The sequence below is a fragment of the Petromyzon marinus genome, chromosome 55 (assembly GCF_048934315.1).
Source record: "Petromyzon marinus isolate PM22_M1 ecotype Great Lakes invasive population chromosome 55, UKy_Petmar_22M1.pri1.0, whole genome shotgun sequence".
NCBI lineage: Eukaryota > Metazoa > Chordata > Hyperoartia > Petromyzontiformes > Petromyzontidae > Petromyzon > Petromyzon marinus.
This window is the reverse complement of record NC_133721.1, coordinates 7,772,065-7,799,701: the sequence shown is the minus strand read 5'-3', so window position 1 is coordinate 7,799,701 and position 27,637 is coordinate 7,772,065. Positions and strand designations below refer to the sequence as shown.

The 27,637-nt window shown below is 45.0% G+C and overlaps 2 protein-coding genes across 13 annotated transcripts in view; one reads left to right on the top strand and one right to left on the bottom strand.

Annotated features, from left to right (window-relative positions):
* The window catches only part of LOC116954442 (sucrase-isomaltase, intestinal-like), a 382,301-nt gene extending 380,855 nt beyond the window's left edge, over positions 1–1,446 (top strand). For all 9 annotated transcript variants that reach the window (XM_032974950.2, XM_032974949.2, XM_032974952.2 and 6 more), the window contains one exon: positions 26–1,446. In XM_032974950.2, the coding sequence (XP_032830841.2) occupies positions 26–94 (69 nt within the window). In that variant the 3' untranslated portion in view covers positions 95–1,446. The remainder of the gene's footprint in view (positions 1–25) is intronic.
* Positions 1,032–27,304, bottom strand: LOC116954443 (claudin-1-like). Of its 4 annotated transcripts, XM_076052320.1 has the most exons (7): positions 26,845–27,304; positions 11,845–12,623; positions 8,254–8,492; positions 7,705–7,869; positions 6,091–6,172; positions 3,083–3,193; positions 1,032–2,089 (listed from the first exon to the last, which is right to left on the bottom strand). In XM_076052320.1, exons 3-7 carry the CDS (start codon positions 8,471–8,473, stop codon positions 1,984–1,986), a joined length of 684 nt encoding a protein of 227 aa, XP_075908435.1. In that variant the 5' UTR covers positions 8,474–8,492; positions 11,845–12,623; positions 26,845–27,304; the 3' UTR covers positions 1,032–1,983. The 4 variants fall into 4 exon arrangements, with proteins under 4 accessions (XP_075908435.1, XP_075908437.1, XP_032830850.2 ...); XM_076052322.1 differs by lacking the exon at positions 26,845–27,304 and having other exon boundaries at positions 7,705–7,775; positions 8,254–8,452; positions 11,845–12,748; XM_032974959.2 differs by lacking the exon at positions 26,845–27,304 and having other exon boundaries at positions 11,845–12,734.
* Positions 27,305–27,637: the final 333 nt, after the last annotated feature.

Genomic DNA, 27,637 nt, shown 5'->3' with positions numbered 1-27,637 from the left:
CGTGTCATTTTGTTTCTGTTTTCAGATCCTTATCATTGAGTTACAAGGCCAAATTGTTCCGTTGACATCAGCCTTCACCATCACTTGGGAGTAAACTACAATGCAAACGCTGAAATAGTTACACCATCTGTGACCCTCAAGACCTCCCCTCTTCGAAGTTCTGCTGTTGGCTAGTTCAAGTGCTACTGTAAGAGAATGGTACAATCCGCTTCACAAAATTTCACGCGGAACATACCAACCGGGGTATTCAACTTAAAACAGGGGTTGGGGAGCCGACAGTCACGTGGGTCCCATACAGACCAACAACTTCAGTTCATACGACCGGCAGCCACACGGGGTGCACAACCTCAAAACAGCCTGCAAACTACACGCATCCGTTACCAGCAGCGTCTTAGCAGCACCAACCTGGCGCAAGAAGTGGATATTTTTCAACCTTGCCGTCACTGTCCTTCTGGTATCTGTGTGCAGTCAATGCACACGGGCCTCGAGTAATGAAGGTTGAGTGTAAACGTCATTTGAAGTCCTATTTATTTAACACTCCGTACGGATACCCAACCCCTGACTAAAGGCATGTCTCTAGATAAGGTTGATTGACGGGTGTTGAATCTATGCTTGGTCAAGTTTCAGGTTAAGGAACTCACTGAATGGCAAAATGCATGAGCCACGTATAATGATTTGGCTACCTAAGCAGACGCTTCTGAATTGGAGGGAATATGTTCCGTGTGAGATTTTTGTTTCTATCACTGCGATTGTCAATTTTAATCCCCAGTGATGGGTGTTAATTCAGCTTCAAACCAGTAAGGATGGATTAAAAAAAAACGTTCGTCAAAAACCCCGTGTTAAAAGAAAGAATATATAAAAGGCACAGCAAGTAAACAAATGCAGAAGCGCCCTTGCCCGAAACGTTAGCCAATTACAATTTGTTTCCCTTTTAAAGCCGGTGCCGTTGACGAATGCAAGTGGATTTTTTTAGTTTTTTGTTGTTCTGTGCCTACGCGCCACTGCCAACGCAGCATCACCATACACGTTCGTTGAATTGTAAGAAAATGTTTAATAAACGAATAGAAATGATACATTTTAATATGAATAACATCGTTTTGCTGGGGAGGGGATCTCCCCGTCTTCTCATTATCCTCTTCTAGTTCTCGTTTTGTGATTGCTCCATTATCGGCCGTAACTTAACAGCCGTTCAGTTATTTGCTTGATGGGTTTTTGTTGTTGTAATTACTACTTAATTGTGCATTTTATTCATTTTCCGGTAAGAGCTTTTATATTTTTTTGTCATCCGCTGCAGAAGAACAAGCGTAATGCCGATGTCTGTACGCAACCGTCGGCTCTCGTTTAAAACTTTGCTTGTAAATTATCTGAAGCTACTAACACCGAGCGAAATTGCGTGCTTAATGTAACAATTTCATGTGATCAATAATAAATTAATGTCTACTTTAACATGAGCACTGTGTAACATCACGTGAACATCAGTAAATATACAGCAAGTACGCCGTCGATAGGTTTATGCACAGATTATATTCATGACTAATAATTTGCTTCTGAAGATATACACTTTATCTCGCTAGAATGCGGAGAACGGTCACGTAAGCAAAGTCCCCTGTGCACACGTTTCCTTTCATAAGCAGACCCGTTATACATTTTAATACTACACACACCAATCTAGAAATGCTTACCATTTACGCTTTAATACACACTCGTGTTTCATAGCACTCCAATGCTGTGTTCGGGTTGTAACACATGCCGATTAGCATGGTGTCCGACGTTTCGCTCAATGTGCTGAACAAGATACCAACACGCGTTGAAGATGCTCTCAGCACGTGGACACTTTTCATCGGATATCATTCCATACAAACACGTGGCACCTATCTGAGAACACACCGGAGGGCTAACTGGACTCACAATGTGGACTTCTGCCAAGTTTGATAAAACGTTGAACAGAGAATGAGAGGCCCCTTGACTTGAGTCCAACATGTTTCAGACGTACATGTTGGCCTTGTAATTCTTGGCACTTAGCTCTGAAGGCTGCCTCTTGAACGTCCTTGGCAGCATCGGAGATGTGTGTGGATTTGACAGAGCAATCCTGAGAGGGTCCGTAAGAGTCAAGAGTTTGGTCAGTTAAATTTGTTCTTTACTACACATTGCAAAAAACGAGAGCGCATTATTTAGTTCCACTCTCGCAACTTTCCTGCATGTATCTTGGTTATGTTCGTCAAATATTCTTCAAATGTACTTCAGGAAGTATAACTGAACGAACATTTTAATTATTTTATTTTACCAGGTAAGGCCCACTGAGCTATGTAGCTCTTTTTCAGAAGCGACTTGACCACAAATGATAGCTCAACAAAGTGGCTCATCATGTGGAAATTTATAGCAGCAAAACACTATAAATGCATGTGTCTAAATGTGGAGGGGAAAAACCAGAGGGCCGAGAGAAAAATCCACACAACCACGGCGAGAACACGCAGACTACAAATATACAGGCGTCAGGGTCGGGATCGAACCCACGACCTCCTGCATACCAGGCGAGGTAGTTCAAATCTCGCTACCACAGCAGTATACTGCGGTGTGCCTCTAACATGGGAGGTGAAACGTCGCCAAGGAGACGGGAGCAGCGCTCGCCACGGCTATCCCAAAAGAACAACTTTTAAGAGCATTTCTCATTCATCGAGCCGTGAACACCTACTACATCAATACGGTGATTCAGATATTCACTCAGTTCCTCGCGCAATGTGCTGATCACTACACTAGCGCAAAGACAAAAATCCCCGGTATCGCCTTAACAGGTTGTTGGGGCAAGTGCTGTTAGCGGGCACCAATGAAGACTGGCACAGCACACGAAGGGGGTGGGTGGCCAGCACCACGCCGGACCGCCTTTGTCTCCCTCGTGGCGATGTCTACACACCGCACCAGATACTCAACTGAGGCTGAGTCTACCTAGGGAAGGCCCAGGACCAGTTCAAATAATCGTCACTGGTGTTGGCCGTGAGCGGGCATTGAACTCGGGTCACCGGGTTGGAAACACGGCACGCAAAAAACGGTTGCACTACCACAACAAAGACACACACACACACACCTGGGCTGCTTGTATGATCGTCCAACACCTGAACAGACAATGATGGTCCCTCCAGTCAGTGTGAGCAAGGCGCTCGCCCATCCAATAAATAAGGCAGTGCCAAGTTCGTACCTGCAAGGATGACAGACAAATATGGATATGTCTATATCAAGTCAGTCGAAATTAAAAACACATTCCTGCGCAGGGAGCTGGTAGGAACGTTGGGTTGCTCGGTCAATGGCAAGGATCAGCGGCGGCATGGTGTATTCCGCAAATATGCCCGACTGTGAGGGTGGGCCAAAGCCGACGTGAGTAGGTTAAACATTTTATAAGGACACCACGGGGTGACCAGCCCCTCCCCACCCACCCCCACTCAGCCCCTCCCCACCCTCCCCACCCAGCCCCTCCCCACCCTCCCCTCTCCAACCAGCCCCACCCCTCCCATTTTTGGATGCACGACGGACAGACGGACACAATAATCCTCTGTGGGCTAGTGTAACCAGGAGGTTCCTACCAGTATAATCAGATTCATGTAGGTATTTTGGCTTGCTCTGGATCACCTGCAATGATGATGGCCTGAGTTGACCCCTAACTAGGATTTGAACCCTACACCTTATTTCCATGACAATACTTATTTACCCAGGAATACTTCAGAGTCTCATGACATTTCCTGGAGAGTTCTGCCTAATTTCCAAGTAGGGGAGTGATTGGGAGTTTAGCACTGCCGGCAGTAAATCCGAAATTAATAAAATGCTCTTCTCGCCTTGCTTACTAAACTAAATGTTGGAGATCAATCAGAGAACTGAACTGGCAGTCGTGTATCATTAAACCGGCTTAAAGTGTTGGGAGTTAAAGGTCTTAGCCCTGTCAACCAATAACTGCACAAATAAACTCATTACATAAATTCGAGTTTTTTGGGTATTTTGGTAAAGCCACGTAGATAGAAAAATAATACACATATCACGACGTTTCGATCGCAACACAAGCAATCGTTATCAGGTGAAAAAATATATAGTGGGAGAGCTGCTGAGGCAGGAAAATAATATAACGGAAGAGCTGCTGAGGCAGGATGTTATAAAGGTTTGAGATGGATGTAGCCCAACGGTCATAAGTGAAGTGGGCAGGGCTAGAGTTAAAATTTGCATGTAAATGTAAGATCGGAGAGCTGGGCTACCTCCACGACGACGAAGCTGTGGAGATGGCCATTGTATTGTAAGAGATTAGCATGTCAATGTAAGAAAAACGAACAACACGAAAACCACCGCCACATCGTGGAATACGAGCAACGGTGGTTGTGTTAGTGAGACCTAAGACCTGACTCCCACCACCATCCATCCCAGAAGAATGCCCTCATCAAAACGCTACACCATAGAGCTCGCTGTATTTCCGACCATTACCACCTAGCCAGTGAACTGGAGCCCATACACCAAGCCCTCAAGATGAATGGATATTCAGACTACACAATCCTTAAAGCTATCACCCCAATCGTTGGGAAAGAACCATCTGAGGACCCAAACAAAACCATCACCTTGCCATACATAGCAGGGGTTACCAAAAATAGTTCCAAAATCATGAGCAAACACAAGATCCAGGTTCTATTCAACACAGTACATAACATTCGTGATCTGATCCCATCTGTAAAGGATGTGATCCCTGGCATGCAATACCCCGGCGTCTACAAACTAAGCTGTGTCTGCGGCAGTAGTTACATTGGGGAAACTAAGCGACATGTCGCGGACGGGGTTCGTGAACATAAGGCAGATCTGAAACACGGTAGGACCAATACCTCGACCATGCCTAATCATTGTTTTAACACTGTGGGCACACACTAAATAGATTTTTTTCAAGACAAAGGTACTTTGAAAACCCACTGGCTATCAACAAAGATTCGTTCATGAAGCCATCCAGGTATATTAACACAGACAATTTCAACCGAGAAGATGGGTACAAATTGAGCAATCATTGGAAGGACGTTATTAACCAGTTTAAGTCATAACTGCCTGTGATGTTTCCATCCTAACTGCCGATGTTAGCAGTTATTTTCGACTCTGTGAGCTAAATTACCAGGTTAAATGTATTTACATTAACAGGCTAAATGTCTCACTAACACAGCCACCATTGCTCGTTTTCCTCGATGTGGCGGTAGTTTTCGTGTTGTTCGTTTTTCTTACATTGACATGCCAATCTTTCACAATACAATGGCCACCTCCACAGCTTCGTTGTCGTGGAGGTAGCCCAGCTCTCCGATCTTACATTTTCATGCAAATTTCATCTCTAGCCCCGCCCACTTCACTTATGACCTTTGGGCTACACCCATCTCAAACCTTTATAACATACTGCCTCAGCTGCTCTCCCGTTATATTTTTTCCTGCCTCAGCAGCATTCCCGCTATATTTTTTTCACCCTATGATGATGATTGCTTGTGTTGCGATCGAATGTCATGATATTTTTATTTTTATTATATTTTTCTATCTATGTGGCTTTACCGAAAGACCCAAAGAATATGAATTCCTGCAGTCACGAAAGCTTTAAGTCAAGATAAATTCAAGTGTTGCAATTGATATGGATACATTTCAACACCAAGAACTAAAAAACAAAACCATAAGTTTAAGTGTCATGTGACGAACTGTAATGTGGAGGGTGCACTGCTCGGCAAGAGATCTGAGTGAAGTCTTCATCCCATTGAATGACACCGAGAGCATAGTTGTGAAAGTATGAGGTAAAATGACCAAAACATTATTTGTGTATTAATTTGGTTCATTCAAGGCCTGATAATTACGCACGTTGTTTAATTTGCCATTTGAAGAGCACTCTCTGCTTTCCATGTGTACGTGGGCTGCTCGCGAAAACGACGCCTATTTGAAGTGACTTCAGAAATAGTTCTGCGATATCAACTTCCGGGGCTGGGGGTGGGGGCAAATTCTCCCAAATGCAAAGTGGGCAAAGAAAACTCAAAAGATGCGAATGAGAAAAAAAAGGGACCAAACAAAGCGACGTGTCGATCCGTCAACGGGCGCACGATGACTCACTTTGCCCCGATGATGGTGGGATCGTAGTACTCGACAGTAACGCGGTACGCATACCACGACACAGCGCTCACAATCAGCAGGCCTGGGGCAGTGTACAGACAGGCAGCAGCAACAAAGCAGCAGCAGCTATAAGCAGGACCAGAGTGACAGCTGCCAAGAAACTAGTTTTCAAAGGGCCCTCCCATTTTGAAGAAGCAGCCAATGCCTAAAAAGTCACGTACGTATAGATTTCAGAATGAGAATATTTATTTATTCCTGGAGGAATCCGATGAGCTATGAAGCTCTTTTTCACAAATTTCCAGCACTAGTATTTCATAACTATTACCAGAGTATGTAAGTCCCATTAGCCTTCGGGGCTTTCCTGGACGAGAGTTTTCCCCAGCACTATTTGTTTTTAACGGGAAAAATCTGAACCAGTTACCACATTCCGAGTCCTCATTAGATAATTTTGAATGTTATTCAGAGGCAGTATCTAACTTTATTTGGTTTATAATGAACTATAATCACTCCCATACCATTATTTAGTTGCATCCTTGTCACTTATTGTACCACGAACCACCGGCCTTTGTTCGCTATGACATTCATGCTTCTGTTGTATAGTAGAACCACATGGAGACAGAATTTACTATAAGTGCTGTTGCCGTTTATTAAATACTATTACAGTCAGCACTCAAGCTCACACCAGGGGTAGGTGCTCTCAATTCTTGGTCCTTACCCTGGACCCCCGAACACTATGTCGTCCTACCCTCGGCTATCCCTTGGGCTCTCTAACTCGGGCTGGGGCGGGGGGTCATCCAACACCGCCCAGCAATGAGGAGAGAAGAACCCCACTCTCTCTCAGCCGATCCTCACTGAATACTTGGAGCCCCGCTCTCAGCTATCCCCTTGGCTCTCCCGCTCGTCTGCCCCGGGCGGGGGTTCAGTCAACACCGTCCAGCGACAAGCGGGAGAGACCTCCTCCAGCCAATCCTTACTCCAGGCTCCCACAACGACCACGCCCTCGTCACGGGGTCCCCCTTAAGTACCCCTTGGGCGGCTCCTCCCCCTAACTCGGGCCCGCCTTTGTTCCCGAAGGTGTGTACCCCCTTACAGCACCCGTGACATGACGTCATCTTCTGCTGTCAACTCGCTCGCACCTCCCTCTGTATGCCCTCTCATGGTTGCTCATACTACTCCTCGACACTTTGATGCCTCGACCGAACTCAATGACTGGTACTGCATTAGCTGTTTCCTCTCATCCATCCTCTATTTAACTACCTGCTTTGCATTGGCCGTTTTGCAAATCCCTCTCATCGTCTCTGTTATAAAGTTCCATTCTATGCATGCATATTGAACTTATTTCCGACAGTGCTTATCGGAGGTGCGACTTTACCGAAAGAACCAAGAATAAGACGCAGTTATAAAGAAATACGTTTTCAATTGAGATTTAAAGTGCATAACTCTATCGGATGAACACACACACACGATTGCAAAACCCAATTTAAATACATTTCTATTGTTCATGTTTTTTGTTCTATTTCAGCCACCCCTACCCAGAATACCCCAGATAATTGAGAATTACCTGCACGTGTAGTGCATCCCGATATGGTATATGCTAAACGAGAGTCGGCGTACCTTGTAGAATGCAGATGAAGCCGGTGATGAATGTGATGTTTCTCTTTGCTTTGTCACTCACGAAGCTGATCCTTATGCACGCCATGCCGAACGGAGAGCAGATCATGGCCAAACACCCCAAGAATACGGAGGTTATCATGAATGCCCTGCAAGCCTGCACATAGTCTGAAGAAGAGCGCTCGTTAGTGGCTTGCGCATGGTCAATGTCCGTTGTTGAAATGTCTGGCAGTCATTACAACAACGGACATTCATTACAGCAAGTGATGGGACAACTGTATAGAGAAGGCTGCAAAGTGCGAGGGTACAAAGTACGAGGCAATTGCGTCCATTGGCCCTCTGGGATCCACCACTGTGTTGAGGGAACTGCAGTTGAAGAACGTAAGTACTCGTGGTCAAAATTTTTTATCACAGAAACCAGACCCGTAATTAACCACTCCCGTGGCCCGGACATCGTCGTCATCTGACAATGCCACTGCAGCTCCCGCTGCACATTGTGACCAGGGTGCTGTGCATGAGGGGGTGTGTCCCCCCCCCCCCCCCCTTCCTCACTCTCCAGCTTGAAGACGGTGAGGTGGGGACGGCAGTGCACAGCGCCCAGGGCATTGCCGGCACAGTTCATCCACAGGCCCTGGAAGACCCAGGTGGCGGTGATGACAGAGGAGGCTCGGCTCGTCACGCGCCACTCGTTCATGGCTGTCGCCACCGTGGCACCGACCCAACCCAGGCACGCGATGATCGTGCCCAGCACCTGTAGGCAGGTGCCGCTCATCTCAACCGAGCTTGGAGCCCTTGTTAACAATGAGATGTGATGACACACAAACAATGGGATGTCATGACACACAAACAATGGGATGTCATGACATAGGAGAAGGATTCATCTTCTGCGTTCTTTTGGAAAAGTAACGTAGAATGTTAATAAAATAACAAAAAATAATAACAGAATAAAATTCTCATGACGTTTTGGCCACAACACAAGTAGCCTTCCTCAGGTGAAGAAACAGCGCTGTCTTCCGGACAGTCCTGTTTCCTCACCTGAGGAAGGCTGCTTGTGTAGGGAAGGACGTAGGGTGGATGTCTGGATGGCGTCTGTTTCAAATTTCTCCATGAAAACATTCGCTACCACTGGTGACAAGGGGGAACCCATGGGGGTACGATCATTTTGTTTGTTTCTTTACCTACGTGACTTTACCGAAAGAACCAAGAGTATGGATCCTTGCAGTCACAAAAACTTCAAATCTAGAATGAAAAAACGCCAATTAGTTACTTCTTCAGTCCACCGGTGTGTTTGAAGAGTGAATCTACAACATTTAGAATTTAAGTACGTTTCGCTGGTAATTAAATTCAGCATCTTCAGGCGATTTGCCAGAACAGTGAAACCATCCACCTGCTTACGGTCTTAAATAGTGCAGGATGACGTCATCATTGTTGAACCCCATCAGGTTTCGAGATCAGAGGCGGAGGTGGGGGGTATTGTAATTATATAATATATTAGTAATCACAGAAATTATTTCTCATCAAGAGGCTCATACATCGGGCAAAAACAGTGTAAGATAGTGAAAGTCTAAGGGGAGAGATTAAACATGTGAAAGAAACACTATGACTGAATGGCTACAATAATGCTCGAATTAACAGAGCATTGAATTCCAAACCAAGACTGAACAACAAAACTGCTGAAAGTGATAATATTATCAAAGCAATTAAAATACCATATATCTCAGGAGTAACTTACAAATTAGCCCGTGTTTTGCAAAAGCAAAATATTAATGTAAGATTTGGTATGGTACACAAAATTCAAAAACGAATGCCTTGGACTAAAGATGAATTACCTAAGTTATCAACAGAAGGTGTATATCAGAGCAATTGCTTATGCGGTAAATGCTATATTGGACAGACGGAACGTAACATTAGCTTAAGACTAAAAGAACACCAAAGGAACATTAAATTATCTCACACACAACTGTTGGCAGTGGAAGAACATGTTTGCCAAAGAGGACATTAAATTTATTTTGATAACGTTGAAGTGTTATGCGAAACTAATTATTACTGGCCAAGACTAATTAGAGAATCCATCGAAATAGAGAGAAATACCCAAAATTTTAACTGCTCTGATAGCTACAGACTTAGCGCAGTCTGGAAGCGTATTATTAAGTAATATACAATACATATTAATTTCCTTATAGAGGAATCACATAATAATTAACTGATTACTAATCTATTATATAATTACAATACCCCCCTCCACCTCCGCCTCTGATCTCAAAACCTGATGGGGTTCAATGATGATGTCGTCCTGCTCTATTTAAGACCAGAAGCTGGTGGATGGCTTCACTATTCTGGCAAATCGCCCAAAGATGCTGGATCTAATTACCAGTGAAACGTCGTACTCAAATTCTAAATGTTGTGGATTCACTCTTCAAACACACCGGTGGGCTGAAGAAGTAACTAGTTGGCGTTTTGTTAACGTGACACATTTTTTTACTGATTGGCCGTGTCGGAGGGTTGCGACACATTTATACGCGATCTAACCAAAAAGCCTTTATTATGATTAAATAAAATGTTAAACATTCGATAGATTCTGAATTTCATTTAAACTCAATCATCACGCAATATAATTTTGAACAGGTTTTGTATCGCACAGTTAAAATGGTGCAAAAGGTGTTGTGTAAACAGGACAGGATTAACGCCTAAAAAAATATATGCACAACTTCATGGTTTAAACACAATACCACAGCACGATGATGAATCCCATAGTGTAAATTAGTCGTCTCAGCCGTGGCGTCACAGTGTTTAGACCACTTGTGTTCTAATATTTCCGTATATGTTCGTTGTAAGTTTGATTCAGCTTTGTAATTCGTATACCACGTTTAAAAAAAAAAACTTGAACTGAAATAACAGAGGTGAATAACAATGGCGTGTTTGCTCTTAGGTATGGGTGGTGGTACAACAACAGTTAAGGGTAGGAATTGAATGTTGGAGGGCCCCCTGAAATAATAACCTGGGCCCTCCATCGCACTTCATCCGGCTCGATGGATGAAAGTAACACATTGACATCAACTCGGAAGCAATGGCGTGTATTTCCAGGCTGCAATGTAATCTACGAACGATGAATACAGGGTGCTTGAAAAAGTGTTAGCGCTTATACAGGATTACTCTTTGGTTCTTTCGGTAGAGTCACATAGAAAATATAATTAAACAAGAATAGAATACACTTATATGGGACTATCGTTTTTAATGGGAAAAGGACGGATAATACACTCTAACATGAAAATAAATGTATGTTAATAGCTTCAAAAAGTCATTTCTCTTCTTGTTCGGCATCGTTGTCAACGCGTTGCCTGGAATCTTCTCCAGGTGGTCTCCAGAGCCCGGAGGCAGCAGCACATTTCTTGTGGTGTTGTTGCAAATTCTCAGAAGTGTTGAAAACGTTTTTTTAAGCATTCTGTATGTATAAGAAAAAGTACCAGGTAAGGCCCACTTAGCAACTTTTTTTCAGAAGCGACCTGGCCACAAATGGCAGCTCAACGAAGTGGCTTATCACGTGAAAATGTATAGACAAATACGCTTAAACGCATGTTTATCAATACAGGCGTCAAGGTCGGTATCGAACCCACGATCTCCTGTATAGCAGACGGGGTAGCTAACATCACGTCACCTTGGCGCTCCATATATGCTTTACAACCAAATAGTAATTAAGATGAACATTTATACTTACAAGTGTCTTCCCATTCTCTAACATTTATATTACGAGATTGGTGGATTTGACAATAAAACATTTCTTAACGGACATTTGGTGTTTGGCACCAAAGCTGTGGAACGGGTTTACCCAGAAATGCTAACACAGATCCGATTGAAGAATAATTTGACGGCATTTTTAGAGCGCATAACTCAAATGGAGTCGGCATACATCGCCAATGCTGTCCTGCTTTTGAACACAGTGTTGTGTGTGCAATCACTTTCTTACTAATTCTCTCGCCGATTTTATTTTACTGTTGCCTCGAGATGTACATAGCATGGGAGGTGTGATGTAAAGGATACACAACAAAGTTAAACATCTCTGCAAAAACACTTCTGTGCAATAATATACTTATTCTCAGTGCTATTGACTTTAGGAAGTTCATATTAAGCAAATCGAGCCCTTACCTTCTGCAAAGAAGCAAACTTTATGCTCGAAGAACATTCACTGACCGCAGAAAATGCTCGTCCTTGTTAGTAACCCGCGCGCGTGTGCATTGTTGCTGCTTCATTGAAAACTTAATTATTAATTCGACTTGGAGCTGTGCAATTATTATTTTAACTAACGTGTAAATATGGTGTATTATTAATTTGTATGAGCTGATGGGGCAAAAAACAATGTGTGTGTGTGGCATAGCCACCACAGATCTCAAAAGTTAAACTCTTACTCGCTCCGGTGCATGATTGTGCTAACTTGAGCACTTTTAAGTGTCATGCTGCAGCTTAATGAGTAATATTCGCGTGCTTCTCAGGTCAGATAATCATCTGAAATTTGAATCGTTGTTACGTTTGTACAGCCAGTCGCTTTTGGGTAGAATATCTGTGAGGAGCTATGTTGGAGCTAAGGGTGTGCACGGTGGCGAGATGTTAACTACATCGCCCGGTATACAGGGCATGTTCTCCCCGTGGTCGCGTGTATTTTTTACTCCGGGTCCTCCGGTTCTTTCCCTCCACATTTAGAAATAGTCGCGTTTAGTATTTAGCTTATATACATTTCCACGTTGTTTAGCCACTTCTTTTGCGCTCTGCTTTGTGATGGCCAGGTCGCTTCTGAAAAAAAGCCGTGTAGCTCAGTGGGACTTACCTGGTAAAATAAAATTGTCGAGTAGTAACAGTAGTTGTTCAGCATGATGTCCGACGTTTTGCGCCACATGCTGTGAGGTGAGTCCGTTTATTTCAGGCAAGGCCTGTTGAGCACAGCAGCTCGTTTTGAACGGCTGAGCATGTTACGTGAAAAGGGAAGGTTTACAGGGGTCGCATAAAACAAAGGTAAGGATACATAAGCATGACTAATAATAATAAACAATCAGAACTAAATTTTGATTTAAAGCTTTCGTGACTGCAGTAATTCATATTCTTAGCTCTTTCGGTAAAGTCACGTTAAAGGGAAACAATAAAATAATAAAATATATATAAAACAAAAAAATTATCACGGCGTTTCGACCATAACACAAACGGTCATCATCAGGTGTGAAAATCAACGGCTTTTGTTTTATATATATTTTATTATTTTATTGTTTCCCTTTAACGTGACTTTACCGAAAGAGCTAAGAATATCAATCAGAACTATTTACAATGTAAATCTAGTCAGCAATGCAAAATAACATTCTGCATGACACTAGTGCAAGGAACTCGCATATGTCATTTAAACAGAATGCACATCGTACAGCACAACAACTGTGAACGCCCACAGGAGTTGGTATATTTGTGGGGATTTTAAGGTTCTCACCCATACAAAGACTTCCAACCAGAACTTGCTTAAAACTTTCAAGGAGATACCCTCATTAATAACGTCATACTTTACTGAGAATTTCACGGCTAATAATGATACTAAAGGACTTTAATGAACGTCAACACCATTAATTTGTTTTCGGTGAGTGTAAACACGCTTCTCAGCAACGTTGGTTATGGTGAGAGTCCGGAGTCCGATCAGCCAACTCCGGTCCGTTGAGCACAGTGCACAATCGAGGCCACTTTCACTCTACATGCCTCATTTATCTCATACCAGAGATACCACCATGACAGATGAAACCGTTCATAGAGGAGGTAAAGGTGCAACCGTAAAACTTCTTGCGTACGTGACTGCTGCTAGCAGAAGGGCCTACACTCGACGAAGCGCTAGAAAGCCCATCTCAAATATATTTTTGGCCTAATTGTCCATACCAGAAAGACATCTTGGAAGAGGAGGGAGTACCCACGTGTTACCCCACCACACAAAACCCGCTAATGGATTGTGGAATTCCCATATACACTGTTGGGTGGAGAGAGACAGGAAGATTTAAGACACATGCTCCTTGTTTCAACTGCCAGAACGATTGAACAGATGACCTCTGCAAGTCCAGTGTACAGTTAAACCTTGCCAAAACGGGGGGGTGGGGGGGGGGAGATTCCGTGTTGGGCAAAACCGCGGTCGACAATTAATAGACCTTATGGAGAAAAAAATGGTCAAAAACAAGTTTTTCAATGCACACACTTGTATTTGCACTCAAAAGTAGAAAATACATATTGACCCCAGAATGAATCATAATTGATGTGCTGAATACAAGTAGGAAGCTTGCTTAAGGAAAATTAAACGTATCGAAAGGAAGCTACCCATTCTTATTCAGTACATCAAAGTTGATTAATTCTGGAGTGAAAAGAATGTGTTTCCTTCTTTTGAGTGCAAATAATAGTGTGCATTGAAACACTTGTTTTTTTACCTATTTTTTACAATAACAACTATTGTAACGAATTAACTGCTATTTTATTTCACCAGGTAGGGCCCACTAGAGCTGTATAGTTCTTTTTTCAGAAGTGAACTGGCCACCAATTAAGTGGCTTATCATGTGGAAAATTATAACAAACAAATATTCGAAGCACATGTTTCTAAATGCCGGAGATAAAACCATGGGACCACAGGGAGAACATGCGTGAGGGTTAGGATCGAACCCACAACAGCATACCAGGCAAGGTAGTTAACATCTCGCCACTGCGAGATGTTCTGTATACCAGGCGAACAGCATCACTATAACCCACTATGCTTAACAACAAATCACCCGGACTTGGATGTGCCCGACCAAGCAGATCTGAGCTTGGCCAGTGCCAGTAAAGAGGAGTCGGAGACTGGTTAAGCCAGGGGTCGGGAACCTATGGCTCGCGAGCCAGATGTGGCTCTTTTGATGATTGCATATGGCTCGCAGATAAAACAAAATATTCTCACTTGTTTTAATCCATCCATCGATTTTTCACTGCGCATGTCCTGTTCAGGGCTGCAGGAGCAATTGTCCATTATTTTAATTGGATGATACTGGCCTACGTTTGCCGTTGCTGGGTAAAACAGGTAAACGCCCCCTTTTGAATCAGTCTGAGACTGCGTCTGCTCGGTCATTAGCTCAAAGCTAACCCTTCGACGAAGAAGATGGCGAAAAGAAAAAAAGACGACGAGTATCGTACATTTCAGGACGAATGGACCGAAGAATTCGCCTTTGTGGAGAGAGCGGGTTCTGCGGTGTGTCTAATTTGCAATGACAAAATTACATCGTTGAAACGGTCGAATGTAAAGCGGCAATTCGACACGCGCCACGCTACCTTTGCATCAAAATAACCTGCGGGAGACAGCAGAAAGAAAGCGTGCCAAGAGCTTCTGAGCAGGGTGCAAGCTAGCCAGCAGCAACTCCGCGTATGGACCCGGCAAGGTGACTATAATTCGGCTAGCTTTGCTGGTTCTTTAGCAATAGTGAGGAACGGAAAACCATTCACAGATGGCGAGTATGCTAAAACGTTCATGCTGGATGTAGCCAATGAACTTTTTGATGATCTTCCGAACAAAGACAAGATAATCAAACGGATACAAGACATGCCTCTGTCGGCAAGAACTGTTCATGATCGTACCATCGTGATGGCAAACAAAGTGGAGGAAACGCAAGTGAAGGACATAAATGCAGCGCCGTTCTTTTCTCTGGCTTTGGATGAGTCAACAGACGTGAGCCATTTGTCGCAGTTCAGCGTGATTGCAAGATATGCTGTTGGTGACACACTGCGCGAAGAAAGTCTTGCTATTCTGCCATTAAAAGGGTCCACAAGAGGTGAGGATTTATTCAAGTCTTTCATGGAGTTTGCTCAAGAAAAAAGTCTACCTATGGATAAACTTCTCTCAGTGTGTACTGATGGTGCTCCGTGTATGGTGGGGAAAAACAAAGGATTTGTGGCGCTTCTCCGTGAACATGAAAATAGACCCATCCTAAGTTTCCATTGCATCATACACCAGGAGGCACTTTGTGCTCAGATGTGTGACAGGCAGTTTGGCGAAGTGATGTCGCTGGTCATTCGTGTGATCAACTTTATTGTTGCCCGAGCCTTAAATGATCGCCAGTTTAAAACACTGCTGGATGAAGTTGTAAATAACTATCCTGGTCTGCTTTTGCACAGCAATGTGCGTTGGTTGTCAAGAGGGAAGGTGCTTAGCCGTTTTGCGGCTTGCCTGAACGAAATCCGGACTTTCCTTGAAATGAAAGGCGTCGGGCATCCTGAGCTAGCCGACACCGAGTGGCTCCTCAAGTTTTACTATCTCGTAGATCTGACTGAACATCTGAACCAGCTCAACGTGAAAATGCAAGGCATTGGAAATACAGTGTTATCCCTTCAACAAGCTGTATTTGCTTTTGAAAACAAGCTGGAGCTTTTCATCACGGATCTTGAAACAGGTCGTTTACTACATTTTGAAAAACTGAGCCAATTTAAAGATGCATGCACAGCAAGTGAGCCCATTCAAAACCTTGATCTCCACCAGCTAGCTGGCTGCACATCCAGTCTCCTACAGTCCTTCAAAGCATGCTTTGGAGAATTTCGTGAGCACACTCGTCTTTTTAAGTTCATCACCCATCCAAACGAGTGTTCACTGAACACAGCCGACCTGAATTACATCCCTGGTGTCTCCGTCAGAGATTTTGAAGCAGAAGTGGCTGACCTGAAGGCCTCAGACATGTGGGTGAATAAGTTCAAGTCACTGAATGAAGATTTGGAAAGAATCACACGACAGAAAGCAGAGTTGGCGAGCAAGCACATGTGGACAGAAATGAAAAAACTCCAACCCGAAGACCAGCTGATTCTCAAAACTTGGAACGCGCTTCCTGTCACATACCACACACTGCAGCGTGTGAGTATTGCTGTATTGACCATGTTTGGATCTACGTATGCATGTGAGCAGTCATTCTCACATCTTAAAAACATCAAGTCCAACCTACGATCACGTTTAACGGATGAAAGCCTCAACGCTTGCATGAAGCTTAACCTCACCAAGTACCAACCCGACTACAAAGACATCAGCAAATCCATGCAGCACCAGAAGTCGCATTAATGGTGAGTGTTATAACAACATTATTTAAAAGAATAAATTCAGAGGCTTATTATACTGACATTTAGTTGAATTCACTTTTAAAATATATTATATGGCTCTCACTGAAATAAATTTCCAAATTTTTTGCTTTCATGGCTCTCTTAGTCAAAAAGGTTCCCGACCCCTGGGTTAAGCACTTCTTTATTCTCCAACCCACAGCCACACTCGTTCCAAAAGCAACCCCGAACACGCGTCTCAGAGCCCCTTTTAAACCCTCCATCTCCGCCCTCGTTTCCAATACACATCCTCGTCCCGCACGCCTGGTCCGGGTGACGTCAGTGCCCTTTAACCCTTGACCCCCGTCTAGTGTATTCCCATGCATGTGATTGGTGCATGTTATACTGAGTGCGGAGATTTCATGTCTGTGTGTGCGTGAGGGTGGCTCGCAGATCCCTTACATCGCCTCCCCCTTCCTTGAGGCTCAACAACTGTATGCCTCGGCCGTTCAAAGCCAACTGCGGCCGGGCACATGTAATTTCAACAACAACAACAACAAAAAGTGCAATAAAGCAAAAGTAACACAATTCCCCCTCCATCTCCTTGTTAACAAGAGCGCCGCCTCTGTCGCAGACTTCTCCCACGATCCGATCCCTCGACCGAACACAACAGGGTTGCAGGGATGTCCGTGTCCACAGCTGCGACGAGGCGGCGTGAGCGTGAGCGGGTTAAGGGGCCCCGTCCTGTGGCCAAATCCTCGGCCGATGCTGCGGCTGCGTCTTCAGCCACGGACGCCGATGAATCCGGTGCCGGCATCCCGGTCACCTGTAGTCCTGCAGTATGGACAGTGGCCGCATTGTCACTCGGACGCATAGCAGGCCGCGAATGTGACAACCTCCTCCCACTCGGCCAAACTGACGATGGTGGTGAAGGTGACGATGCTTGTAGGGGCAGCTCGGCCGCAACGTAACGTTTTAGCCTAGAGGGGCGAACGTAGCACCTACGCTTTCCCATCTGAATGCGAACACATCGAGGTCGAAATACCTGCAGCACTGTGACCGGGCCCTACCAGGGCAGGTGCAGTTTCGCTGATGTACGTAACGGTACCTGCGGACAGTGCAGCCAAGCCAGGTCACCCACTGCAAAGGGATCCGCGACCGGCGGCTCAGCCCGCAAGCGCTCGTTCGTAGCTTGCGCAGACGCGGATGCTGCCGAGGCCACTTCGCGAGCCTCGCGCAAATACTTGAGCGAGTGGTGGAACGCGGCTGGCCAATCTCCCACACGCGACGGGACAGGGCGCAACTGTGCCTCAATGGGAGGGCTTGGCTCGCGTCCATACATCAAGAAAAAGGGTGAGTATCCCATTGATGCATGCGGCGCCGAGCGATAGGCCGTCAAAACCCCAGAGATGTGCAAATCCCAGTCTGTCTGCTGGTCATTGACCAGTTGACACAGGATCCCTGAGATTGTCCAGTAAAAGGGTTCCACCATCCCGTCCATTTGTGGGTGGTAAGGGGACGTCCTGCAAAAGCTTGGAGGAAAAGTTTCTGCCCTGGTCCGTCAGCAGCCGCTCCGGAGCCACCTTGTCAGCGACATAGCCATTTACAAAGGCGTCCGCTATGGATGACGCCGTCTGGTCGGTCAACGGGCAGGCCAAGGGCCATCGTGTAAAGTACTCCAACCCCACCAGTAGGTATCTTCCTCGAGGAGTGGCGGGGAAGGGGCCCAAGATATCGAGGCCCACGAGCTCGTTTACCTGGGAAACTTTAACGGACTGCAGGGGAGTGCTTTGCACGACCGGCGGGGGCTTCCTGGGCGCACAGTCCGCGCACGCCAATACCCCACGGCGGATATCGGCGGACATGCCCGGCCAAAAATAGCGAAGGCAAAGCGCGCGTGAACATTGGAGCATAGCTGACTCCGCAGGGAAGAGGGCCACCAAGACTTTTACAGTTCACAGTCACGTCCCAGCGCATCAACAAGCCTTGCCACATGAGGAAAAACTTCCCCAACGTGGGGAGATCGTCAGCACGTGCCGTCTCCGCCAGCCGGCGGAGCGGTGCTAAAGCCGCGTCTGCCTGCTGCCGGTCCCTCCATTCCTGCAGGGTGAGCCCCAAGTCGCTATCAAGCGATACCCATGGCCCCGGCCCGGTCCGTGTCCCCGGAGGAGACCGGCGCCACGATCTCGGGTTGCTCCGTGGCCGGCGGTCTACAGCGAGTGGATCCGTGCGCCGAAGGCGCACTTAACGGGGGCTGCCAGTCTGGACAATGCATCGGCGTTCGTATGCCTGATTCCTTTGCCAATGCACCACTCGATACGTGTACTCTTGCAGCCGCTCCGACCATCGGGCCATCTGACCTAGTCGCTTGGTCAATGCGGAGTGAGTACTGCAATGCCGCATGATCCGTCCAAACAGTGAAGAACGCGGCCGTACAGGTAGGGCCGAAACTGCTGTACAAAGTGGACGATGGCAAGCAGCTAGAGGCGCGTAACGCAATACCGCTGCTCGGCCTGCAACAAGACGCGACCTCTATAGACAATGACAACCTCTCTCCCCTCCTGAATCTGGGAGAGAACGGCCCGATGCCCACGTCGCTCGCATTCGTGTCCAGCAGGAAGGTAATCGAAAAATCGGGGTATGCTAGGGGGCAACGCTTCTGTCAACTGCTTGCGCAGTGTCAAGAACGCGTCGGTCTCTGCCTGACCCCAACGAAACGATCGTCCCTTCGCCGTGAGCGCATACAAGGGCTTAGCTTAACAAAGGCATGCGAACCGCTCTATCACCTGCGAGCGATTAGCTATCAGCTACGGCGAACGCACGCTCGCACACACAGCCGCTGTCGCTAACCAGAGGGCTACGAACACGCGCTTCCACCTGCGCTATTAGCTTTTAACACGCATGCCCCGCTAACAAAAGGGGGCTGCGAGTGTGCTTACACCTCTATGCGATCACCTCACTCGCCCAAACGTGGTAGCGATCCAGCGATCACCACCCCCGCCCCCCCCCCCGCGTGTCACGCTTGCCGCGCGTTCCCCCACCGCTACCCAGGACTCAGATTGCACACGCAGTCACTCCACACAGAAATCGCAGACACCACACCACATGTGCTGTGCTAACTTTTATTCTCGGGGCAAACAACAATCCTTTAGAGTAAGCTGCCCAGTCGGCACTACCCGGAGGGAGTATCTTTCAAGAAAAGCCTAGCCTACTGCCGTCTACGCACCCAGTCACTAAAGCGTCCTACCATGTACCTGCCGCCCAGCAACGGGCAGCTAATTGACTGCAAGGGAGGGATAGGTCATAAGCGGGATACGGAGAGAGACAATCGACGCTCACCATGACCAAGAGGCTCCCGGAGAAGATCAGCAATGACTGCTGGGCGGGCGGCTCCGGGACCAGGATCACAGCCGCGTTGCGTTATTCAATTCGTGGTTGGAGGCACTGACCAAGTGCTGAGAATGTCGCCACGTGGAGTCTATCAACAGCACTACTGAGGGCGTAAACTTCATGGCCAGGCCTGCAGCTACGCAGAGTTAGTTGTTCAACTTGCAGTTGAAGGCTTCCATCAAGTCCAGAGACCGCCTTTTGAGTGGATATAACATGGGCGCAGTTGTAAATGTAAACAAGACACGACTGTTGGGTCCTGGGAATCCTTGAGTATGCACACGGTCTTGAATGCAGATCCATGTACCCTGGATTTATGCTGCCCCATCCCATCACCCAAGAGTGGAGCATGCGTAAGCGTTGGTATGAATGGTCGTCGTGTTTTCTGCTCTGTCATTATAAACACACGGGGGCGCTGTGTAGACTTGTGCTGTTCAAGTTTCGAGAATTTTCGAGGAGTCAGTAGTACTCGGTATTCTGTAATTGTTGACATGCGGGGGCGCTGTGTACATGTGTGAAGTTATTCTCTGCCACTGTTTTATTCGCGTTCAAGGCATAGTTAACACATTCTAAATCTCGTTAAGACTCGCTGTACTCCGGATTGAGTTATTGTCCATATTTTTACGTCACGGTTAAAGCACACTTTAAAAGTACACATTGGTGCCCTCTACTATTGAGGGAATTACATGGGAGAGAAAATGGATCCTCTATCACCCATATTAATGAAAAGAAGAGTAAGCCTCACATACACAAAAACACAGTACGTGGTAAATAAATCGTTTTCAGTCGATTCATTCCCACCTTCCAAACGATACAGCACTCTCACAGTACTAGTTTTCTACGCGGAAATGAGCATTTAAGCAGTGTTAAACCGCATACAGCAGAAACATCATCACCATCCTTCCCATTTTCATGAAAACAAATGTCATTCAACAAATCGTGTACTCATCTTCTTGGTTCTTTCGATAAAGTCACGTAGAATGGAAATAAAATAATAAAAACAACATATAATAAAATAAATTCTCACGACGTTTCAGCCACAATACAAGTAGCCTTCTTCAGGTGAAGGAACAGAACTGTCGGGATGACAGTGCTTCAATGAACACTGCTAAGCTTGGCAGCGTCTTTTAAGCTCTGTGGGGGGAGCAGAGCGCCTTGACAAAGGAGTTTACATATCAACAGAAGAATTTAGCATTGAAGTAGCTGTGTTAATGTGTTGGATTAGCAGGGTGTTAAAGTCAGAAATTAGCATGTAACTGGGAGATTAGCATGATGTTAGTGTGAGGGATTAGCATGTAACTGGTCACGGAAGTAGCTATGTTAAAGTCAGAGTTTACATATCAGCATTTAGTATATTGACGCTAAAGAACTGCAACTACCCAACTATCAAACAATAAGCCGATGTGAAAGAACTAAGTATAAACTACATCAATATAATAAATGTACTCAATATATCCTTCAATAAGTAAAGCTATTAGCATAAAGTAACTGGGTATACACTACACTATATAATGAATACCATATATTAAACTGATAAAGACAAAAACTAAAATATAAACTACATCAAAGTTATCAATAAATTCAATATACTCTCCAATCAGCTGAGCTACTAACAATAAGTCGTTATACATTACAATTCTATGTCGAAAAAAGTGGCGGTTTCTTTTTTATTTTCAACGTTAGCATCACGGAAAGCGACGAGCTTTGTTCAGACGGACGAGTCCATCTATGCTCGGAATGGAGGAGGGGGGAGAGAGAAACGGCCACGATGCGCTGCTCTGTCCTGTGTTGCGTTACAACTATGTTATAAACTAGACTACTATACATTACAATGTTATACCTTCCAATCTAAACTACATTGTATAATATTGTATACACAGCCCAATGTAAGCTCTAACATTATGCATTATATTGATATGTCTCTAACTAAACTTTTTTCTACATTACATGGCTATACACTGTAATATACACTGCCATAGACAAACCCCACGCTTGAATTACACAATGCGTTACTATACACTACCCTATACTTTAGACTATAAAATATTAGACTTGTAATATTACACTATGTATTATTCTACCAACCCTACTGTATACCACACTGCTGTATATTCACTATACAATTACGATACTATACATTGTCTTATGAATTATGTTAAACATTACACTGTTATACTATTTATTATTATACAACATGCTATAAACCATACCATTGACCGTCGTGTGAAAGGTATTAAGAGGTAGTGCCGGCGAATGGACTGCGGTCTGAAAGTCACCGTAAAATACAATCAATCAAGAACCGAAATGGTTTATAACGTCTTTCCAATGGTTACTAAGCCAGAATCCATATTCTCGGTTAAAATTGTCTCTGTGTTTGTATATGTGGATGGCCTCATGAACGAATCTCTCATGGTAGCCGGATGGCTTGCAGAGAACCTCCGTTTTGGAGAAGTCAATGTCATGTGAGCCCACTGAATTATAACAGTGATCTGCCACGGCTGAGGTGTTCGTCCTACCGTGTTTCAAGTCTGCTTCATGTTCACGGATGCGGCCCGAGATATGTCGTTGGGTTTCTCCAATGTAGCTGCTACCACAGAGGCAACTTAGTTTGTAGACGCCTGGGTAGTGTATGTCTGGAACCACATCTTTTACAGACGGAACCAGATCACGGATTTTATGTACTGTGCTGAATAAGACCTGGATCTTGTGTTTATTCAGGATTTTGTAGATATTTTTTGTGACCCCCGCAATGTAGGGTAAGGTGATGGTTTTGAATGGCTCCTCAAGAGGATCCTTCTTGATGACTGGAGTGATGGCTTTGCGGATTGTGTAGTCGGAGAAACCATTAGCCTTGAGAGCTTTGTGTACGTGCTTGAGTTCACTGGCAATGTGTTCCTGGTCGGAAATGCATAGGGCTCTATGGTCTTGATGAGGGAATTCTTCTGGGATGGATGGTGGTGGGAATCTGGTTTTAAGTAAGCATCCGTATGGGTAGCTTTCCTGTAGACAGAGTAGCTCATTAAACCATCAGGTCTCCATTTAATTAGGACATCTAAAAAGGGTAGCTTGCCATCTTGTTCTACTTCCATGGTAAATCTGATGGCTGGGTGTATGAAATTGATGTGGTCGAGGAATTGGTCCAGAGCAAGCCGTCCATGTGGCCAGATGACAAAAGTGTCATCCACGTACCTCTTCCATAAGGTCGGGCGTAGAGTGGCAGTCTGGATGGCGTCAGTCTCAAATTTCTCCGTGAAAACGTTGGCTACAACTGGAGATAAGGGGGAGCCCATTGGGGTGCCCTCTGTTTGTAGAAAGTTCCATTCCAGGTGAAGTATGTGTTGGTTAAGCAGTGTCTCACCAGGGGGGGTACATTAGTATGGAGTCCTTGATTAACCAAGTCTTCAATGATTGCGATGGTGTCAGGTAAAGGAACTTTGGTGAATAAGGAAACCACATCAAAACTGACAAGCAGGTAGCACCCAGCTTAAAAGATGCTGCCAAGCTTAGCAGTGTTCAATGAAGCGCTGTCGTCCCGACAGTTCTGTTCCTTCACCTGAAGAAGGCTACTTATGTTGTGGCCGAAACGTCGTGAGAATTTTATTTTATTATGTTTTATTTGTATTATTTTATGTCCATTCTACATGACTTTACCGAAAGAACCAAGAAGATGAATCCCTGCAGTCACAAAAGCTTTAAATCGAAATAAAATCGTGTACTGTACAGTTTCGTTAAAGCCCAACTCGGCTTTATCAAACGCGTGTAAGATTTTCCTGTACTATACTAATAATTACACCATCGGACATCATCTTAAACAGTTTATTACGGCTGTTTATTTTATAACCAAATGCTAGAGACTTGTTCTTTGTGCAATGGTACATTTTGAGAGGTGGGAGTTTAGTTCAACGCAGTCAAGGCCTCTACACTGTCATCACTTGCCTCCTCTTTCCAGATCCCTGAGCTGTTACAGTTACAACTAATACGAATTTTCCACTGGCACATCTGAGACTATGCCAGCACGATGACCTCGTGGTATACAGATGGTTTTCCACTGGTTATTCCCGAGCCAAGCCAGAACAAAACCATAATGCAAAGACCTCAAAACTAATCCGAATCTGCCTCCTGGCTCGGGGCAAAGCAGGGCCAGGTACAGAGTTAATAACTTTGCGTGAGTCAGTAGACTTGGTTGGGAAGTTGGAGATTGTGGTTTGCCGACCCCTTGGTTGCAGCTCTAATGGACTCATTAATTTATTTTGATAACTTTTTGTTGTTTGTACAATTTGATTTTGTGCCATTTATTCATTTTTTATTTTGCTTCGCAGTAGGGTTTTCATCTGCTTAGTGTGTGTGTTGGGCTTCCTTCTCGCCGTGTATAGCCAACCGCATACATGGGATTTGGTCCTTGTATATAATTAATGTCCAGCATTGTGGGATGCTGTTGGCATGTATGACGCTATATATAAATGAAGGTATTATTATGAACATGTCATGCCGACATAACACAAATACAGCGACACAGCTTGGGTTTTTACAGTGAAAAAAACAACCTGCCACCTCGGGAGTCGTGCCGGACAGGCTCAACGTGGCCCGGTGTGGTGAGGTCTTACACTCTTACAAACTCTTTACCACCATCTGGCTTTAGATTCTGTCAATGGTTAACAACTTCTGGTTTAATATTACAGCGACTGTATAAGTAACCTGCCCTATCACGCATGCTTTTGTTAAAATATCAAACCAAGTTTTGTTCTCAAGCGATCAATGTCTTCCGTTGACCCTCAGCATCCTTTACATATAACATGGATGCATGTACTGCCCATTATACTGTATATTTTTTTTTCCATTCCTCATGGGCCATGATGGATATTTGACCCTACTTTACCACAATGGTGTATGAAGGTTAGGAGTGTGCAGAATAATCGATTTTGATGCACTGCTCGTGACTGTCCATAGACCCTGGTGGTCACCCATCCAATCACTATCCAGACTTAACTTCACTTAGCTTCCAATGTCTCACAAGATCAGGGGTATTGATATGTTGAAAAACAAATATTTTACACCGATGAATGAAATTAAATTAAACAAAAGCTAAAGTGTGCAATGCATGGATAGATGCTCAGATTTACAATGAGAAACAGGAAAAGTGTATGGATACGGTAAAATGCCAATCACACGTACACACGTAAGCACATATAAAATATCTCTCCACCTTTTTCATTAACGCTACATTATAACTTAAAATATTTGTTTAAAAAAACACACGGTACAACCAGAAAGCAGATCATAGTACTCTATAAAGGCACAAATGCAAAACTCGACAGACAACTACCCGTGCAGTCCCTTTATATTTTGTGCATGTGTTTTCAGCATGTGACCTTGCGAGTTTGTTGAAACAGTGATAACACTGTTCAACCAATGGCTTGTGTCACATAAGTGGAGAATTAAAATAAACAGCACTATCAGTGGGCTGAATTCCTCTTGCAGCCAACAAAAAAGAATCAACATTTTAAGTCAGAAGCTCCATCCAGATAGATAATTAGAATGGATATTTCAGCCACTTTAATCAGCTATGGGGCCAGCTGTTTTTCTCGGGCTGCTTGCTGTACTGCAGATTTTAAAACACGGCAGAACCAATACCTATGCCATGGCTGATCACTTTTAACACGGTGGGTTCACACGATATTGTTTTTTCCGAGACCAAGGTACTCTGCAAACCTTTGGGCTACCATCAAAGATTTGACCATGAAGCCATCCATGATATATAAAGACAGACACAATTTCAATCGAGAAGATGGCTACAAACTGAGCAATCATTGGAAGGATCTTATTAACCAGGTAAAGTAATCACTTGCTGTGATGTTTCCATCCTTCCTGCTGTTGTTTAGCAGTTATTCCCGACTATCTGATTTGCATCACTTTTTATTCTTTGGTTCTTTCGGTAAAGTCACGTAGAATGAGAATAAAATAATAAATTGATAACATAAAATAACACAATAATATTCTCACGACGTTTCGGCCACAACACAAGCGGCCTTCATCAGGTGAAGGGACGAGACTGTCTGCAGGACAGCGGTGGAGTCACCAGACAGGCTCGTCCTCCAGACAGTCTCGTCCCTTCACCTGATGAAGGCCGCTTGTGTTGTGGCCGAAACGTCGTGAGAATATTATTGTGTTATTTTATCAATTTATTATTTTATTCTCATTGTACGTGACTTTACCGAAAGAACCAAAGAAGATGAATCCTTGCAGTCACGAAAGCTTTAAATCGAAATTTGCATCACTTTGTTAAATGTCTTTACATTAACAGACTAAGGTATCACTAACATAGCCACCGCTGCTCCCTTTTGCCTCGATGTAACGGTAGCTCTCGCTGTTTAATAGGCTGTATGTCTCACTGGCACAGCCACCATTATGGTGGTTCTCTTGCGTTCATACGCTGGCCTCTAACTGTGCAGCAGCCAACGCCACAGCTTGTGTTGCCCACGAAGTGGTGCTATGCCTGGTTCTCGGACACAGGCATGCTATCTTCCCATTAAACTCGGTTACATTGACATGCCAATCTCTCCCATTAACGCAGCTGCTGTGCGTGCATGCGACGGTGGTCGTGTGCGACGACGGGCTCATTTCCCATTCTACTCGTTAACATTAACATGCCAATCTCTCCCTTTAATGCAGCTGTTGTGCGTGCGTGCGGCGACGGGACTCCTGCCTACTTACCCTTGGGTGACTCCCACCTCAAACCTATATATAACCTCTTGTTGCAGCAGCCCTTTCTTGTTCAGCAGTTCTACTGCTGTATCTTTCCAACTGATGATGATTGCTTGTGTTGCGATCGAAACGTCGTGTTTTATTATTTATTTTTCTACCTATGTGACTTTACCGAAAGAAAAAGAGTATGGATTCCTGTAGTCAAGAAAACTTCAAATCAAGATTGTGCGTTTCTGTTATTTCCTCTTTTTGACTTATCTTCCCAATGGCTTAAGCTCCACCCATCTTACCCATCTCACCCATAACCAGAAAAAATATCTCAATAACTGTGGCCTACAAATATATACACACGCAGAAGTCTGGAGGCACCACGATTCATTAACAACTGAACAGGGCTATGGGTTAACAATACTCGGGGTTACTCTAGACCCCCAAAGGGGTCTCTATGTAAAACTGAGTCCCCCACGACTGACGCTCTCAATCCCCGAAGCAACGCCGCACGGTCAGCTCCCCCCATCCCTCTTATCCTCCCGAGCGTGGCCTCGTTCCATCTCCGGCCACGCCCCCTCCTCGGTCTCTCGAGACGGAACCGGAGCCAGCGAAACATGTCCTCCGTTGCCCCCGTTTCCGGGCCCCCTTGACTCTCCTGAGTTGGCACGTCCCTTCTCTCACCCTGCTCTGTAGGGCGTGCTTCTCCGCTACATCTCCGTCAGCTCCCTCGAGAGGTATGTGCACACTCCTTTACCATGTGTAGTTGTAGTCGGCATATACGCCGTAGAGACGCTCTTTACGTCTCTACACA

Bases quoted from the DNA above. Each gene is read 5' to 3' on its own strand.
- LOC116954443 (XM_076052320.1), bottom strand. From the start codon at position 8,473: ATGAGCGGCACCTGCCTACAGGTGCTGGGCACGATCATCGCGTGCCTG. The intron at 7,870-8,253 runs GTGAGGAAGGGG...GCTCTTCTTCAG, and splicing joins CACCGTCTTCAAGCTGGAGA to ACTATGTGCAGGCTTGCAGG. The intron at 6,173-7,704 runs GTACGCCGACTC...ACACTGCCCCAG, and splicing joins CTTCATCTGCATTCTACAAG to GCCTGCTGATTGTGAGCGCT.